We start from the raw sequence: 19,849 nt of genomic DNA, 5'->3' as shown, positions 1-19,849 counted from the left end.
GAACATTTCACTACTACAAATATTTATTAACGTCTTACCCATGAAGCCACCTCCTTCAATTGCATCATAGCTGTTGTGGACCGTAGATCCATTATTTGCTGTCGAAGCAACATCACCTATGGTGTGTTTTTAAAAAAAAGGCCATTAAAAGAACACCCAAAATGGCTTCAGTTTCCAAGTCAGGTTGAAACTTTAAAAACACGAAAAAACAAAACAAACCACCCCCAAAAACTTGGGAATCGATGAGTATGACCAAAGATTTCTTCCTCAATATTTTGACAGGGCAGAGCATCCAGGCACATCATTAGACTGCAAAGCTCACTGTGGGCAGGGAACCTACCAACTCAGCTGTATTGCACTGTACTCTCCCAAGCGCTTAGTGCAGTGCTCTGCACACAGTAAGAGCTCAATACCACTGATCGATAATAGAAGTCTGAGAAAATATAAACTCCTCAATGGAGACTCTCTTTTAGAGGTACAAGTGTGCACTTAAGGAGCCATAGTAAACCTGTAAAGCTAGGCATTAGAAATTGCAATAATGGTCATAATTTACTAGATGGAGCTGTAGTTGTATAAAAGTACCGGGAGAATCATCACAACCCACTTAACAAAAAGATTGCTGGATGACATGATGCAAAAAATGGTGGAAAAAAACTAAGATTGTGCTTTTTAGTCACAAGAAAAGCAGTTTAAAGGGAAAATTTCCGATTAAGAAGCCAACTCTTTAATCCTGGTTATTAAGCTAAAACTGTTAAGAGTTTGGGGACTTCAATATAATACCAAGAGGTCAAAAGAACTACACTGAGGGGAGTCCAAACACTGAACTCAGTAAATTTAACCAGAAAAAAAAGATCACAGCACAAGTGCAAAAATTCTTAAGATTTTTCCAACTCTGCAGTCATAGTCAAGCAATAGGAATATTTGCTTGGGATCAACTAAATTTTTTTCAGCAATATAAAAGTGGTTCTCTGTTTAGGGAGATTTTTTAAAAAATCCCACTCCACCAGAAAACAGTATTACACTACTTTCCAATCATTTAATATTCTGAAATCACTTCATTTTGGATAAAACTCGATACTGATATAATAATAATGATGGCATTTGTTAAGCGCTATGTGCAAAGCACTGTTCTAAGCACTGGGGAGGATAAAAGGTGATTCATTCATTCAATCGTATTTATTGAGCGCTTACTGTGTGCAGAGCACTGTACTATGCGCCTGGGAAGAACAAGTTGGCAACATATAGAGACGGTCCCTAAGATTGTCCCACGTGGGGCTCACAGTCTTCACCCCCATTTTACAGATGAGGTAACTGAGGCACAAAGAAGTGACTTGCCCACAGTCACACAGCTGATAAGTGACAGAGCCAGGATTAGAACCCATGACCTCTGACTCCCAAGCATGGCCTCTGATTCTCCGAGCTGTTCTTGTGACTGTTAATGCTTTAGGTTGTCTTTGCCCCAAAGATCACACCATTCACTAGTCTTGACTTTGCCCTTTCCTCCCAAACTGCAATAGTTGAATAATGATATAATACAACACACCGCCTAGATTCCAAAGCCTGAGCCATCATCATGCAGTTGCCTCAGGATAAGTACAAAGTCAAAACGACTTGATGAAACACATAGTGATAAAAGCAGTTACATAATGTGGTTATAAAAGCAACTTTTAAAAATAAAAATGCATGTGTAAAGGATGTAAGAAAGTCAACTGAAAAGAGATGGGTCTTGTATCTTATACCTTAGCCGAAAGGGCAAGAGATTGAGTCTTTACTAAACCAGGAAGGGCAAGGAATTTGATTGGTGAGAAAATTATGTTGCATCGCGTTCATGGGGCAAAACAATGTTTATACCACCGAAGTCTTTCCAAAGCCGGTGTCTTCACTATTTGTTTTGGATACAAGGCCAATAGAGAATGAACGACTGAATCAATGGTACTTATTGAGCTCTTACTGTGAGCAAGAGTGCTGTACTAAGCACCAGGGTGGGTTCATTGTACAATCCCTGCCCATAAGGACCTTACAGTCTGGATCGGGGAGAAACACAAAATCAATTACAGATAGGGGAAATGGCAAGTATATATAAATGCTTTGGGACTGAGAGTGAGGTGAATACCAAGTGTTTAAGGGGTAGATTTCAGCGCATAGACAAATGACGGAATGTCCTACCAACACACAACTGTCTGCAAAGAATGCAGCGGTGATGTCAGAAGGAACGGAGCCCATATACACGTGCAGCTGGTCCAGGTGACATGAGTTTTGTTTAAAGTGAGGGTAATCAATAACTTAATCACCACATCTGAGAACTGAATGTGCTACAATTCTGCTGGTCGGGAATGTTTACCGTTCTGTCAGGATACGACCATAATTCCGGAACAGTGCGAATTTTGGATCTTTCCCCCCATGGTTCAGAATTCCTTACCTTCTGGGTTCGTAGCTGAATTATTCTGGGTTTGGGGAGTAGCACTGTTTGGTGATCCTCTTGGGGGAGCCAATGGCTTTAGTGGAGGTGGGCCTCCACAGGGAGGAGGCCCAACAGGAGCCCGAGTTGGCTGAAAAGTCGTAGGCAAAGGCTGATTCACCGGTGGGGCAGAGCCTGTAGGAACATTTATTTGCACATAAAACACAGTGTTTGAGGATAATTGTAGTACACAACTAGGTTTTCCAATACTGTACCTTAAGCTCAATTACAGTACTGTAATTCCTCCCAACCTGGGATTTGATTATTTCCTTTCCTCTCTAACTCAGTTGGCACTGAACTTCAAGATGCAGTACGCACGCTTGCAATCTCATACCATTTCATTCTCACGACTCAATCTTTATATCTGCATTAGAATGAGAGTGTGTTTTTAGACAATCTCCCAGTAGTGGGTTTGGACCGAAGATTCGGTCAACATATAACGATAACTCTGGTATTTGTCAAGCACTTTGTTAAACAGTGGAGTAGAGGCAGGATAATCAGATTAGACACATTCCAACATATACCTATTTAGTATCTTGGTTCTTCGCTTTATTTTCAGTCAATGATTTTTCTCAGAATCAGGGCATCCTCTTGTTAAGATATTCTTGGAAGAAAAACCTACCAACTTGGAGGCACGTGTAAGGTGCGAAGTGATTCTGGAGTTTTCTTTAGTGGCAATAGGACCTGTCCTCACACTTTTCATTATGACTACTGTAAACAATTTGAAAAATAAAGTCTGAAAATAGGCTAATGGATTTCAGTGACATCACAAGTTGATGTCAAGCAGCTCCCAAAGGGTGGAACAGATTAACACTAACCTGTTTACCATACTGCCATATTTAATCTGGGTGCCTTTATGTATGCACTTTAGTTTCCAACATCTGAAACTGGTCTGATGTATCTGAAACTGGTCTGATGTGTTCCATAACTTAGATTCCAAATCAAATAACAGAATGCTTCCCAGGCCAAAAATGCGTCACATTCTGTTTGGATTTTCAAATTCTATTCAAAACTTTTCAAGCCCTTAACTTCTCAATAATAACTGTGGCACTTATTGAGCGCTTACCCTGTATGAAGCACTGGTCTAGGTGCCGGGAAACATCAGAGCAGGCGCAGTCCCAGACCCACACTGGCTCACAGTTTGAGTAAGGAAAGCAGGTATTTAATCCTCATTGGAAACTGAGGCCCAGAAGTAAAGTGACTCGCCCTAGGTCACCCAGCAGGCCAGCCGTAGAACTGCTGTTAGAAACCAGGTCTCTTGACTCCCAAGCCTGTGGTCTTTCCACTCCGCCACACTGCTTGCACTCTGTGATGTGGTCTGTCTCTCTTCCAAAAGGAAACCAAAAAACTTGGCTGGTTTAAAAATCAACAGGCCTAGGAAGCTCTGTGTTTGCCACCTGACCCTCCAAGTTGACAATATTACTTAGTTTAGAGAAAAAGTGGATTGGGGGGGAGTAGAAGAGAGCAGTAATGCATAAGGTATGTTTACGGAGGTTTCCAATTCATTCATCAGCCCAAATAAGACTTTTTTGGCCCTGATCTCATCAAGGGTCTACTAGCTAGGCATCAGATTACTTTATTTGCACTATGCTCCTTTGTGTTAAATGACCTTTAATAAAATAGTCGTCAAGATACAGAATAGAACTGGATATTATATTTAAATTCATTTGTTTAACCACAGGAAAGAGGAGCTACAAGAACATTTTGAAATTAAAATAGATTGCACAATTACCTTTTGTAACCACTATATTCACATGGTTAGCCTGGGTTTTTATTGACAAAACCTGGAATAGGATTACTCCCATTCTGTTCCCTTATCTGTGACGGTGTGCCCACGGATACCTTTGGCAATTCAGACAAGACAAAGACCAAGGGGCAAAGTACATGGCCAACTCAGCAAAGTCATCAGAGCCAGCTAACAGCAACTGCAAGATTTATTAAAGTGATACAGTTGACCTTTAAAAATCGTGTAGGTGTTGTCATTAGTCCATAGTTATGATTCACAGCTGTAACAATTCTGAACTGTACTTTTTCAAACAAAAAGAGTGCCACTATGTTCTCAATGAATGCGCATGATAAAAGTGAATATTTGCGGTTTTTCCTTGTGGGGATAATTCATGTTCTATATCAAGTTACTCAGAAGACTTATTTTAGGAAGCTTTTTTAAAGCTCACCTAGTAGGAGCTCCAACTAAGGGGGAATCAGGAAAAAGAAAGGATCACAAATGGCAACAGAAATTCAGGGATGTAAAGAAGGTGGGAAGACATTCCCAGAAAGCACACAGGCAGGTGAAGAAACTGAGCACATCCACCTAACTGTGGGGTGGATACTGTTGGGAAAAGAACTTGAGACCTGGAATTTACAAACATGAGGAAGCAAAAAACTGCCTGTTTTGTTTCAAAGGAGAGCAGTGAAGTTTAGACTCCAAAGAGGGTCTCTGCTAATTCTGAATCATTCAAAATGGCTGATCCATTCTTCTCCCCCCCACACCCATGTCTTTTGGTAATAAGACGGGTAAATACAGGAGGCACTATTAAATACTTTGAAATAAAAGGTGGGTCAAAGGCTCCTTCTACACAGCAATTCCTCCTGCCTTTCCACAGGCAAAGTCCACTACAACTCTGCCCAGGACCTACTGTTTTCATTAATTTGGGGGTGAGTGGGGGATGAAAGAGGAAGAAAAATGGCATAATCTTGAAATGGTCTTTGGGGAAGCAGTGTGGGCTAGTGGAAAGGGGTGGGAATGGGAGTCAGAGAATCTGGGTTCGAATACCAGCTCCTAAGTCACAACTTCTCTGAGCCCCAGTTTCCTCAACTGGGGGTTCAATACCTGCTCTCCTTCCTACTTAGAATGTGAGCCCCACATGGGACAGGGACTGTGTCTGACATGATTAATTTATATTTACCCCAAAACTTAGAACTGTGTTTGACACACAATAAATGCTAACAAACCTAATAATAATAGTAATACTTGACATATAGTGAGTGCTTAATACCACAACAGTGTTAGACAATTACTAAAAATGTAACTGAATACACCAAATCAGTATGCTGCTGTGGCAAAATTGCCCCCTGCACACCCAAAAGCACACATGCTGGTCCTAAAATTACTGTGAGTATCTAGCAAAACTATCACAACTAGTCTCAGGCATGCACTCACATTTCCAAGTTCCTATATGGAAAAACAATTTCAAAAACCTACCACTGACTGATTGGCATCTACAGAATCTTATGTATGATATATACTGTCATGTCTTGCATTAAAAAGCACACCAAGGTAGAAAAAATAAAGAACCTATTAATAAAAAAAATCTATAAAAGTTTCTGTTGCCCAGCAAATTTTACAGAGCAGAAAACACAGGGTAATTACTGTTGGGTTGTGAACAGTAAGACATCGAAGACAGCAATGTGACCGAAATTTTACTTATGAATACACACTTCTACACATCTGTGCTGGATTCGAAGTCTGTGCGCCTGGGGGGGTGCCTTTCCAACAGATCGTTCATGTTTGAGTCAGTAAAGCAACTCCAATTTAGAGTACCACGGCTTGTCCAAAACACAACACCTGTGCACTTTTTTTTAGTAACAAAATTTGTTAAAACCATTCCTCCAGCACACAAAGAATAGATGGCATGCACTATTTTCCTAAGAAATGTCCAGGTTGACCAGCCGGTGGGAAACGATCCCCCCTTTTAGACTGTGAGCCCACTGTTGGGTAGGGACTGTCTCTATATGTTGCCAAATTGTACCTCCCAAGCGCTTAGTACAGTGCTCTGAACACAGTAAGCGCTCAATAAATACGATTGATGATGATGATGATCAACAGGAATGATGATTAGTACATGGAATTTGGGCAAGGACCAAGAAACAGGTGCTCTGAGTGCTAGTCCTGACCCTAATAATGAATGACTCACTATGACTGTGGACAAGTGATTTGGTTTGCTTCTGCCTTAGTTTCATCATCTTTCTCATCTACCGACTTCAATTTCATTTATTGAGTGCTTACTGTACTAAGCGCTTGGGAAAGTACAATACAACAGAGTTGGCAGGCACCTTCCCTGCCCACAGTGAGCTCAAGGTCTAGGGGGGGAAAAAATGACTGCACTACATTAGTATAGTACAGTTTTGCTGGCTGTTATGAAATAACAGAATAACAATAGAACCCCAACAGTGCATTACTTTAGTTTCTCTCAAAAGCCTGAATATTCTGATGGGGCGGGGGGAAGGCAGTGTTAAGGGAGAACTGTCAGAGAAAATACATAGGGAACAAAAGGAATCGGGGTTCTCTTCAAGCATATCATGCAGCAAAAGTCAAAGCACACTACGGGAATGATTTCCTTCTAACAGAGTGTTCACGTTATATAAAAATGGCAGCATCTTCATAAGGCATTCATTAGCACAGAAACAGAAGAGAATAAGTGGCACACCACTATTTCTGGTACTAATAATAATATACTTAGGTGGGCTGTTAACTACTCACAGGAGCATTTTATAAGTAATATTTTTAACTGTGTTTACTTCTTAATGCACTTCTATTAAGAAAGTGCCATCATTCTTTTGTTCTAGATATTCAGTGCTGCCAAATTATTTGGGTATCAGCTGCCAAAACCAATGGGTTGGTTTCTTTAGAAGTAGCTGAATCTAGAATTTGACTGCCAATGCTATCTATTCAGATTTTAATAGGAGGGAAAGAACAATATAACCACAATCTAAATGTTTTGTTAGTGTCAATAGTTCAATACCATCATTATGGAATTAATTACAAATTAAGTGTATTTTCCAAAGTGGACTCCACTAAAGTTCACTAAGAGGTCAGGAAAAGGGCGGGGTACGTGGAAGATGAAATGACTGACATGGGGAACAAGAGGTAGGTGAAGAGTGGGAATTAAATCTGGCAGTTCTTTGGGAGGCGGGAGTTTAGAGCAGCACTGATGGATGTTAATTAAACTTGCACACCAAAGCCACTGGTGAAAAATATTTGATAAAAGACACTCAGGCAGAAACCTTCCTCCCCATCTAAAAAGCCCAAGGAAGGTGCTAACTTTCAAACTGTCTTTGGCCCTCAAATTATCCAGGTAATGTGACTACCAACTCTGCTATATTGTTATATTTTACTCTTCCAAGTGCTTAGTGCTCTGCACACGGTAAGCACTCAATAAATATGACTGAATTCTCCTAGTATGATCTTGAAACGGTCTACTCCACACACACATCCCATCAAAAGCTATGAAGGGGAAAGAAAACTTTTCTGATTTGGAGAACAGAGCCTTTGATGACAAAAGCAATCCCTTAGCCACTGTACTGTTCTCGTGCAAATCCAAGATAAATTAGCTTTCCACCTGCATCACTGCCAGGGCAGAGATGAAATTGTAGGCAGAAGGTAACAGAAATGTCCCTTTCCTCCAGAACTCTGGACTGGGACTGACCTGGAAAAATGTTTACTTTAAAAAAAAGGAGGGGGAGGGTCAGGGTTTTTTTTTTTTTAAGGAATGTGATGTGTGTGTGTGCCAGTATTTCAAGGATTTAGCATGTTTGCAGAGTAAACTCCTGTGAGAAGTAATCTGTGCCCCGCAAATATTTCAAGACTGCCTAAGACACAAGCCATTAAAGGAAACACAATAGTTGTTTTATACTTTGCCTCACAAATTTCAAAGCCTAAAACGTAGTTTTGTCATGAATACCATTCACTCTGTCCCAGAAGAACTACCTGATTTCACGTAGCTGTTTTGAAGAGGAGGCCCTCCAGGAGAAGCAACGTACTGACTTGTCAATGGGCTTGTATTCTCTGAAGAGGAGGCTGGCTGGGATGGTCCAGGAGCAAGATGGTTTGCTTGGGATTCACCGGGTCGCTGACTCCGAGAAGACTGGCTGTATTGCCAGTTTGAAGGTTGGGCAGGATTAGCTCCGGGAAGAAAGTTCCCAGCAGGTGCTGTGAGAGCTGCAGGGTTGGGAGATGGAAGTGGTGGCATCTGGGGAAGAGGGGCCATTAGATTTGAGTCCAGAGGTGGTCTGTTAAGAGTCTGCTGGGGTCCCTGAAAGTTATTTAATGCAGAAACAGTCTGAGGACCACTGTAGTTGTATTGTCCGGGTGCTGGACTTGGAGGAGGCTTTGTGGGCATCTGGTGAGGGTAGGATCCTGGAAATGGAGAATTATATCCTTGGCTTACAGACACTTGCGGTGAATGCATCAGTGGGTTTTGCACAGGACCTTTGGAGAAGAAAAAAGAATGGAGTGAATCTTGCCTCAAACAAGCCATTTTTACAAGCGATCCTTTCATCTACCAGTAAAGGCGTATTAGAGATGTTCAAGTCAATCACAGCCACTCTTAACAATAGAACAGACCATTTATCCTTAAACCCTAACTGAAAAATGAGCAGACCTTCAATTGAGACAAAAATTTGCATCGTCTCAACTGGCTGTCACGAAAGCCTATTTTGGGACTGGGCTTGTCAGTCCTAGTCTCGCAACCTCTAGAATTTTCTCCATCCAAACTGCTACCAGGCTAGTCCATGCTTTTATCCTATCCTGCCTCGATTACTGAAACAGCCTCCTCACTGACCTCCCTGCCCCCAGGCCACACTTCACTCTTCCACCCAGGTCATTTTTCTAAAAAAATTCTGTCTGTGTCTCCCTGTTCTTATTCCTCAAAAGCCTCAAATGGTTGTCCATTCACCTCCACATAAGTGATTCCTTATGACTTTTGGGCACTCAGTCAGCTCTCCCCCTCCTATCTAATCTCACTTATTTCTTACTACAAACCCAGCCTGCAAACTCAGTTCCTCTAAAACTAGCGCCCTCATGTCCTCCCTCTAGCCTGAAGGTTCCACTTCACACCAGGCAAACCACCATTCTCTCATCCGTCCTCAAAACCTTACTAAAATCAGATATCCTCCACAAAACCTTCCCTGACAAATCTCTTTTTCGCCCATCTTATTCGCCCTCCCTTTCGCATCACCTCTGCACTTGTGTCGCTATCCTGTAAGTACTGTGATGACACTTGCCTCACAGCACTCATGTACATATTTTTATACTTTGCTGCTTCCCCTATCTGTAATTCATTTTAATGTCTGGTCACCCCTGCCCCCACGAAACTAAACTGAAAGCTCCTTGAGGCCAGGGATCAGGTCTACCAACTGTACTCTACTGAATTTTCCTAAGCACTTGCTGCTCTGCAAACAGCAGGCACTGAACAAATAAATGCCATTGACTGACTGGGTCAACAGATTCTCCTGAGCCCATACGGTCCTATCCTTTAGTAAGAAGTGACACGATTCCTTTTATGGGATTTCAATAATCCAATAATTCAGTGCCCAAGGATCCTAAAATGGGCGGGGGCATCTTTTTAAACCATGCGACTAAAAATATGCCATGCCTGCCAAACAAAATATCTAACTATGGCTTTTACTACAGGATCACTGATAAATTGAAAATACAGGCTAGACTAGTGTCCTCATTTGGGAACTATTGCAAAGCATGAGAGAGTGGAGAAGCAGCATCGCTCATCAGTGGAAAGAGCAAAGGCTGGGGAGCCAGAGGTCATGGGTTCTAATCCCGGCTCCTCCACTTGTCAGCTGTTGTGACCTTAGGCAAGTCACTTAACTTCTCTGGGCCGCAGTTCCCTTATCTGTAAAATGGGGATAAAGACTGTGAACCCTACGTGGGACAAACTGATTACCCTGTATCTACCCTGGCACTTAGAACAGTGCTAAGCACATAGTAAGCGCTTAACAAATACCAACATTATTATTATTATTATTACTAATGGGGTGTGGGCTCTTTCCAGGACTCTGTTGTGTTGTACTCTCCCAAGTCTTTACTACTGTGCTGGGCACACAGTAAGCCCTCAATAAATACCAATAATAATAATAATTGTGTTATTTAAGTGCTTACTATGTACCAGGCACCGTACTAAGCCCTGGGATAGGTACAAGCAAATTGGGTTGGACACGGTCCCTGTCCCTTGTGGGGCTCACAGTCTCAATCCCCATTTTACAGATGAGGTAACTGAGACAAAGAGAAGTGAAGGCACATTGATTTAAACATCTGTTCCACTGAGTGCTAATAATATGACCCACAATGTGGAACTCAAACTCTGCACACAGTAAGCGCTAAATAAATATGATTGAGTGACTGAACTCAAACAGAAACGTACATAAAAGCGCTTTTAAAATTCATTCATTCATTCAATCTCATTTGTTGAGCACTTACTGCGTGCAGAGCACTGTACTAAGCACTTGGGAAGTACAAATTGGTAACACAGAGAGACGGTCCCTACCCAACAACGGGCTCACAGTCTAGAAGGGGGAGACAGACAACAAAACAAGCAGACAGGTGTCAATACCATCAGAATAAATAGAATTATAGCTATATACACATCAGTAATAAAATAGAGTAATAAATGTGTACAAATATATACAAGTGCTGTGGGGAAGGGAAAGGGACAGGGCAGAGGGAAGGGGGGGCAATGGGGAGAGGAGGAGGAGAGGAAAAAGGGGGGCTCAGTCTGGGAAGGCCTCCTGGAGGAGATGAGCTCTCAGTAGGGCTTTGAAGGGAGGAAGAGAACTAGTTTGGCGGATGTGAGGAGGGAGGGCATTCCAGGCCAGAGGTTGGACGTGGGCCAGGGGTTGATGGCAGGACAGGCGAGAATGAGGTACGGTGAGGAGGTTAGCTGCAGAGGAGTGGAGTGTGCGGGCTGGGCTGTAGGAGAGAAGGGAGGTGAGATAGGAGGGGGTGAGGTGATGGACAGCCTTGAAGCCGAGAGTGAGGAGTTTTGGCTTGATTCAAAGGTTGACAGGCAATCACTGGAGATTTTTGAGGAGGGGAGTGACATGCCCAGAGCGTTTCTGTAGAAAGATAATCCAGGCAGCAGCATGAAGTATAGACTGAAGCGGGGAGAGACAGGAGGATGGGAGATCAAAAAGGAGGCCCATGCAGTAGTCCAGTTGGGATAGGATGAGAGATTGAAACAGCCAGGTAGCGGTTTGGATGGAGAGGAAAGAGCGGATCTTGGTGATGCTGTGGAGGTCAGACTGGCAGGTTTTGGTGACGGATTGGATGTGCAGGGCGAAATATCTGAGTATAACATGGCAACTGGTGTCGGCATGGCCCAGCGGAAAGAACACGACCCTGAGAGCTCACCTCCTCCAGGAGGCCTTCCCAGACTGAGCCCCTTCCTTCCTCTCCCCCTCGTCCCCCTCTCCATCCCCCCGTCTTACCTCCTTCCCTTCCCCACAGCACCTGTATATATGTTTGTACAGATTTATCACTTTATTTATTTTACTTGTACATATCTATTCTATTTATTTTATTTTGTTAATATGTTTGGTTTTGTTCTCTGTCTCCCCCTTCTAGACTGTGAGCCCACTGTTGGGTAGGGACTGTCTCTATATGTTGCCAACTTGTACTTCCCAAGCGCTTAGTACAGTGCTCTGCACACAGTAAGCGCTCAATAAATACGATTGATTGATTGAGAGCCAGGAGACCTGGGTTCTAATCCCGACCCTGCCACCTGTCTGCTGTGTGTCCTTGGGAAAGTCATTTAACTTCTAAGTTCCCTCATCTGCAAAATGGGGATTTAATACCTATTCTCCCTTCTACTTAAGATCCCCATGTGGAACACAAAGATGCTCTATCTACTCCAGCACTTAGTTACAGTAGTTGGCACATAGCATGTAACAAAAACCACTATTATATTCCCAATATTTCTTTCTGAAGTTCTACTGACAAGAGGTAAATTGTTCTTTTTTGCCATTATTAGATTTGTTCTTCCATCCTGCTTTAAACTAAAGCTAAAAATGGCAACTTGAGATATCTGATGGCCTCTGTAAAACTAACATGCAAGAAACAATAACTCAGTTGTGTCCTATCACGTAGTAAAAGAGCAAAGCACACTGCAATCAAATTAACTAGTCTACAGGTGCCTTCTACTGTGCTTACCCCAAACAAAACATTTATAAACTTTGAGTTTATACAAGTAAATTACCTAGCCAAATCAGGCCTTCAAAATACAGGAATCTAGATATTTCAGGTCAAAATCCTCAAAAATGTAGCTAATCTCTAAATCCAATAGCTTTACATATAACCTTTTTTCATTATCCTTAGCAAAATAGTCATTAATCTGAGTATTTCAAATGCACCGTGACAAATTTGAAATAAAGAATTCTCAAGTCCCGTTTCGTTAATTAAGGTCCTACTATGTAAATGAAAATTGTACTACAGCTCTAACATTTCTACGAGAGCACAAACTGCTTTCCAAGATTTGAAGCTTCAGCAATAACAAAATTGTTACCACACAAACACTACCGTTACTTTTGAGTTGTAACATACAAAGTATCTTACCACTTTTTTGAGAATATAACTATCTAAAAACGCATCCACCGCTACAACAGATGTTAAATATTACTACACCACCACTGGAAAATTGATCGCTAAACAAGAGTTTCTAGCGGAAACACTATCTAACCTCGGATTCTGGCACCATCCTCTCCTGGTCACTTCCTCTCTCTGGCAGCCTGCTGCTTCTCAGTCCCCTTTGTCGGCTCCTCTCCTGCCGCCCAACTGTGGGAATCCCTTAAAGATTCAGTTTGTGTTTTTTGTTTTGGTTTTTTTTTTTAATGGTATTTGTTGAGCACTTACTATGTGCCAGGCACTGTACTAAGCACTGGGATAGGTACAAGCTAATCAGGTTAGACAGAATCCACGTCCCACATGGGGCTCACACTATTAATCCCCAGTTTACAGATGAGGTAACTGAGGCCCAGAGAAGTTAAGTGAGTTGCCCAAGGTCACTGGGCAGACAAGAGGCGGAGCCAGAATTAGAACCCAGGCCCTTCTGACTCCCAGGCCAGTGCTCTAATCAACCAGACCACACTGTTTCCCTTCAACTCTTGGTTCCCCGGTCTATTTTTCATCTTCACCTATTCCCTTGGAGGACTCATCACTCCCACCGTTTCAACTACCATTTCTATGCAGATGATTCCCAAATCTACTTCTCCAGCCCAGACCTCTCTCCTTTGCAGTCTCCCGGTCCTACCTGCCTTCAGGGCATCGCTTCTTCCCCCAACCTTAAATTTAACATGTCCAAAACAGAACTCATCTTCCCACCGAGGCCCTGTTCCCCCAAATGACTTTCCTATCACTACAGACAACACCACCGTCCTCCCTGCCTCATGAGCCTGTATCCTTGGCATAATCCTCAACTCATCATTCTCATGCAACCTGAATCCTGTCTGCCATCAAATCCTGATGATTCTTCCTCCATAACAGCTCTAAAATCCGCCTTTTCCTCTTCATCTAAACTGTTACCACGCTGATCCTGCCTCGATTACTGTATCAGCCTCCTACGTTAACCTCCCTGCCTCCTGTCTCTCCCCACTCCAGTGCTTACATCATTTTGCTGACCGGATGGTTTTTTAAAATACGAAAAAGAAGGAAAAAACCCTCTCAATCCTGTCTTCCCATTCCTCTAGACTCTCCAGGGGTTGCCCAACCACTTCTGCAAACAGAAACCCCCTACCACTGGCATTAAGGCAATCAGCTCTCCCCTTCCTAACTTACCTCACTGATTTCCTAATACAACCATATTCACACTTTGCTCCTCCAACTCCAACCTGCTCACTGTACCTTGATTTCATTTGTCTTACCAACAACCCCTAGCCTGGAACTCTTTTTCCCTTCATTCCTGTCAGAACACCCTATACTCTAAGCTCGTTATGGGCAGGGTGCATGTCTGCTAATTCAGTTGTACTGTACTCTCCCAAATGCTCAGTACTCTGCTCTGCGCATACTAAACGCTCAGTAAATACCACTGATTGATTGACGACCACCCTCCCCATTTTGAAAGTCTTGCTAAAAATCACACCTCCTATGAGAGCCATCCCTGAACAACTCATTTCCTCAACCACTTGCCCTCTCTCCTGCTTCACCTATGCACTTGGATCTGTATTCCTTACGCACTTTGATTTTCTTTGTACCTGGGTCCCACAGCCCTTATTTTCCATAGCCTTACACTCCACCCTTCCCCTATCTGAAATTCATTTTAATGTCTGTCTCCCCCATTAGACTGTAAGCCAGAGGGCAAAAATCAAGGCTACAAGCTTTATTGTATGGTTTTCTCCCAAGCGTTTACTACAGTGCTCTGCACACAGTAAGTGTCCACTAAAAACAATTAAATTTTAAGCAGAGCAGTTATGGTACCTATGAAGCACTTACTATATGCCACAGAACTGTATTAACTGTGTCAAGTGCAAAGGTAAATTCAAGATAATAACTTGTCCTTGTCACACAGGGTTTCCAAGACCCCACTGAAGCCCCGGGCATGTCAAAAACAGCAGGCTAGTAAAGAGATTAGAATCAGGGTCTCCATGGCTTCCATCCGCATGCACTTTCCAAGTTTTGAAGGATAAAATGGAGTAGTTCTGGGGACACCATGGAATTTACAGAAAACGTGTAGCACAGAGGAAGAGGAGAGAACACATGAGCAGAAGAAAAAATTACAGGGTCGGATTAAACTATGCAGGGCCTTGAACTTTAAACTCCCAGAGTCTTTGGGAGTTTCAATTTTAAGATGAGGTGAGTGATCATTTTGAAAACAAGTGAAGCCTACATTTGTCTAGTCCCTTCTAGAATGTGAGCCTACTGTTGGGTAGGGACCATCTCTATGTTGCCAACTTGTACTTCCCAAGCGCTTAGTACAGTGCTCTGCACACAGTAAGCGCTCAATAAATCCAACTGAATACAGCTGCACGAAAAAGAGCTCTAAAGGCTATGAACTTCCTCGAGAAGCAAAAGCACAAGTTCATGACCCTTCAGGAAAAGATAAGGGCTGGGAACAGAACAAGTCCTACATATTAAAAAATAAACAGTTTAATGAATGCAGATCTCGGTGCAGGATGTTAATCTTTCCAGACGACTAAAAATGAAAAACTATAAACGAAAGTAACATTCAAAAGTCAGGACGCCCCACCCACCGCTCCCCAAGTTAACCAGCTCGTTTTATTTTTGGGTCCAAAAAAACTTCAATGAAACTACCACCTGAAAGAACACAAGGTGGTTGTCACAGCAACACAATGTCTCACCCTAAATATCTTCAAAAATGAATGTTTCTAAATGGGCCTTCAGAGATGTGTACTCGGAAAAATGCTTGCTGAATAAAACTAGAAAGATGAAAAGAGCATCTGTCTAGTCAGGGGATACACGTGTACCAAGACATTAGAAACCGATTCCTTAGCATCCCCCCAATAAAAACTGATAGGCCAGTCCTTAAAAAAGTTGTTGGAGGGTTTTGTAATCGGAATGAGGAGCATTGTTAGCTTATATTTTTAAATTAATCAGGTGCTAATTTTTAGAGTTAGCCTACAAGGGTACTCCATGTAGAAAAGCACATATTTTATACCAGTTGCACGAATGGTCAAGAGATCACTCAAAGTTTACCATGAACCCCCTAAATCATCATCATCATCATCAATCGTATTTATTGAGCGCTTACTATGTGCAGAGCACTGTACTAAGCGCTTGGGAAGTACAAATTTGCAGCATATAGAGACAGTCCCTACCCAACAGTGGGCTCACAGTCTAAAAGGGGGAGACAGAGAACAAAACCAAACATACTAACAAAATAAAATAAATAGAATAGATATGTACAAATAAAATAAATAGAGTAATAAATATGTACAAACATATATACATATATACAGGTGCTGTGGGGAAGGGAAGGAGGTAAGATGGGGGGATGGAGAGGGGGGAGAGGAAGGAAGGGGCTCAGTCTGGGAAGGCCTCCTGGAGGAGGTGAGCTCTCAGTAGGGCCTTGAAGGGAGGAAGAGAGCTAGCTTGGCGGATGGGCAGAGGGAGGGCATTCCAGGCCCGGGGGATGACGTGGGCCGGGGTCGATGGCGGGACAGGCGAGAGCGAGGTACAGTGAGGAGCTTAGCGGCGGAGGAGCGGAGGGTGCGGGCTGGGCTGGAGAAGGAGAGAAGGGAGGTGAGGTAGGAGGGGGCGAGATGATGGAGAGCCTTGAAGCCCAGGGTGAGGAGTTTCTGCCTGATGCGCAGATTGATTGGTAGCCACTGGAGATTTTTGAGGAGGGGAGTAATATGCCCAGAGCGTTTCTGGACAAAGATAATCCGGGCAGCAGCATGAAGTATGGATTGAAGTGGAGAGAGACATGAGGATGGGAGATCAGAGAGAAGGCTGATGCAGTAGTCCAGACGGGATAGGATGAGAGCTTGAATGAGCAGGGTAGCGGTTGGGATGGAGCCTGACGACCTTCTAATCTCAGCTCTGACACTTGCCCACTGTGTGACCTTGGGCAAGTCACTTAACTTCTAGGTGACTCAGTTTCCTCAACTGCAAGATGGGAATTACTCATTCTCCCTCCTACTTAGATTGTGACCCTCATGTGGGACAGGGACTGTGTCTGGTTGATTGGCTTGCATCTACCTCAAGGTAGATGCAAGCCAAGCAAGAACAGTGCTTGACACATAGTAAGCACTTACATATATACCAATTATGGCTTATACACATATATATATATATATATAATATCAAGCAAAAACTCACCTGAAACCATTTAAAGACATAGAAAAAATGTTTCCATGCTTTTCTTTCCCCATTTGAGAGAGAGAACCAATTGACTGGTTAGTTTGTCCCAATTTTAATGCCTTTCTCCTATTTATTCCCCTCCTTCCCATCTTTCCCAATTGTTATCTTCCATACATGGGTCTTTTTGAGACAGACCTGCTACGAGAGGAATTCCATTTCTGTTCAAATTTTATATTCAAGGCTTACTGTGGGGCTCAAAGTCCCTTCTAAGCTAGGTCCCAACAACTGTACACATGCCAATTCTGTACCGCAATACTTCCAGTGCTCTTGGAAATCAGAGCAGTCTACCCGGTCTTTAACTTGGTTCTCACAAATAAAAGCTTTGTCCCAGGGGACAACTTCTAGAATTAGGAAGTCTTCCTCATGAGTTCACGCTGGTAAGCAAATAACTCGGGAAGTCAAAAGAATCCAAGAAGAGCTGTAAGGCTTCAAGACACTCCCCCTCCAAATAAACCCAGGATGCCACATGTACACTTGAATCTGAAGGGTCAGACATTATTTTAGGGTGGAACTATTTCGCCGATCTCCTCCCTCTTGCTTTATCCAAAGCACCCTGATTTACTATAGGTGTTCTAAAAGGAGATGGCTGAAACCAAGCTGTTTTGTTTGGGGGGGGGTGACAGAACAAAAGCTGATAAAAGCCGAGACTGCCGGTGATCGATTCTGGGCCACCCTTTAAAGAAAGGTAGCGACTGAGTTCCCTGGCCCTAATAGTGCCGTTTACGAAGAAAGTCTACCCCTCCGGCAGGAAACTATTGGGGGAGAGAAGCAGCGTGGCTCAGTGGAAAGAACCCGGGTTTGGGAGCCAGAAGTCACGGGTTCTAATCCCGGCCCCGCCACTTGTCAGCCGTATGCCTTAAATCACTTAACTTCTCTGCGCCTCAATGAGCTCATCTGTAAATAATAATAATAATGATGGCATTTACTAAGCGCTTACTATGTGCAAAGCACTGTTCTAAGCGCTGTAAAATGGGGACTGAGACTGTGATCCCCACGTGGGACAACCTGATCCCCTTGCATCCCCCCCCCACCCGGCGCTTAGAACAGTGCTTCGCACATAGTAAACGCTTAACAAATGCCATTCTTCTTCTTCTTTTCGACTGTTAGCCCACTGTTGGGTAGGGACTGTCTCTCTATGTCGCCAACTTGTACTTCCCAAGCGCTTAGTCCGGTGCTCTGCACCCAGTAGGAGCTCAATAAATACGATTGATTGATTGATTCTTCTCATCGTTTCCCAGAAGACCACGTCTTGGGCTGGCCCAAAGGCTCAAACCCCTTCACCAGCACCAGGCGGGCCCGGGCTCCTGGCCTCCCCGATCTTCGATTTCTCTCCATCCCCCCCATCTTACCTCCTTCCCTTCCCCACAGCACCTGTATATATGTTTGTACAGATTTATCACTTTATTTATTTTACTTGTACATATCTATTCTATTTATTTTATTTTGTTAGTATGTTTGGTTTTGTTCTCTGTCTCCCCCTTTTAGACTGTGAGCCCACTGCTGGGTAGGGACTGTCTCTCTATGTTGCCAACTTGTACGTCAGTGCTCTGCACCCAGTAAGCGCTCAATAAGTACGACTGATTGATTCTTCTCATCGTTTCCCAGACGACCACGTCTTGGGCTGGCCCAAAGGCTCAAACCCCTTCACCAGCACCAGGCGGGCCCGGCCTCCTGGCCTCCCCGATCTTCGATTTCTCTCCATCCCCTCCATCTTACCTCCTTCCCTTCCCCACAGCACCTGTATATATGTTTGTACAGATTTATCACTCTATTTACCTATTTATTTTACTTGTACGTATCTATTCTATTTATTTTATTTTGTTAGTACGTTTGGCTTTGTTCTCTGTCTCCCCCTTCTAGACTGTGAGCCCACTGCTGGGTAGGGACTTGTCTCTCTATGTCGCCGACTTGTACTTCCCAAGCGCTCAGTCCAGTGCTCTGCACACAGTAAGCGCTCAATGATGATGATGATGATTTCTCCAGACGGCGGGCAGGGAACGCGCCTACGGCCTCCGTAGCACAGCCTTCTCCCGAGCGCTTAGCACAGTGCCCCGCACACCCGGTAGGCGCTCACTCCATACGACTGATGGCGTCTCCCCGGGGGAGGAGGAGGAGGAGGAAGGCCGAGAGCCCTCGTCGGGCCCAGCGTTTCTGCTTAGAAAGCAGGCCCGGCACTCACCGTTGCTGTAGGGCGGCCCCGCGGGCGAGGCGGCCCCGTTGTGGGGCGCGGGGTACCGGTACCCGGGGCGCCTCGGCTGGGCCATGGCGGCGGCGGCGGCGGCGGCGCGGCCCTCACACACGGAGGGCCTCGGGGCGGACGGCGGGGGCCGGTAGCCGCGACCCCGGGACCGGTGGCCGCGGCGGGGAGCCGCGGGAAGCTGAGGCGAGCCGGAGCGGGGGCGGGGCCACCGACGGGGACCGGAAGCGGCCGGCCGCCCGCCCGCCCGCCCGCCGGCGCAGGCGCACTGGGGACACGTGGCACTTCCTCCCCCGGCGCGCGCCCCCGAGGGAGCGCCCCTCCCCCCGCCCCGAGGGCGGGCGGGCGGGCAGGACTCCGGCCGTGACGTCACCGGCCCGCCCCTCTCCTCAGCCTCCCCTCCTTCATTCATTCATTCATTCAATCCTATTCATTGAGCGCTTACTGTGTGCGGAGCACTGGACTAAGCGCTTGGGGAAGTACAATAATAATAATAATGGCATTTATTCCCCCTCTCCATCCCTCCCCATCTTACCTCCTTCCCTTCCCCACAGCACCTGTAGATATGTTTGTACAGATTTATTACTCTATTTAT

At 44.3% G+C, this 19,849-nt stretch overlaps 1 protein-coding gene across 1 annotated transcript in view; it reads right to left on the bottom strand.

The window, feature by feature from the left end:
* Positions 1 to 19,331, bottom strand: part of SEC24A (SEC24 homolog A, COPII coat complex component) — a 52,611-nt gene extending 33,280 nt beyond the window's left edge. Inside the window, exons 1-4 of the mRNA XM_038740594.1 lie at positions 19,237 to 19,331; positions 8,166 to 8,666; positions 2,420 to 2,593; positions 39 to 116 (exon numbers count right to left, since the gene is read on the bottom strand). Coding sequence (XP_038596522.1) covers positions 39 to 116; positions 2,420 to 2,593; positions 8,166 to 8,666; positions 19,237 to 19,321 — 838 coding nt within the window. The 5' untranslated portion in view covers positions 19,322 to 19,331. The remainder of the gene's footprint in view (positions 1 to 38; positions 117 to 2,419; positions 2,594 to 8,165; positions 8,667 to 19,236) is intronic.
* Between the last annotated feature and the right edge of the window lie 518 nt (positions 19,332 to 19,849).

Source organism: Tachyglossus aculeatus, chromosome X1, assembly GCF_015852505.1.
Source record: "Tachyglossus aculeatus isolate mTacAcu1 chromosome X1, mTacAcu1.pri, whole genome shotgun sequence".
NCBI classification, from domain to species: domain Eukaryota; kingdom Metazoa; phylum Chordata; class Mammalia; order Monotremata; family Tachyglossidae; genus Tachyglossus; species Tachyglossus aculeatus.
This window is presented reverse-complemented; position numbering and strand designations above follow the sequence as displayed.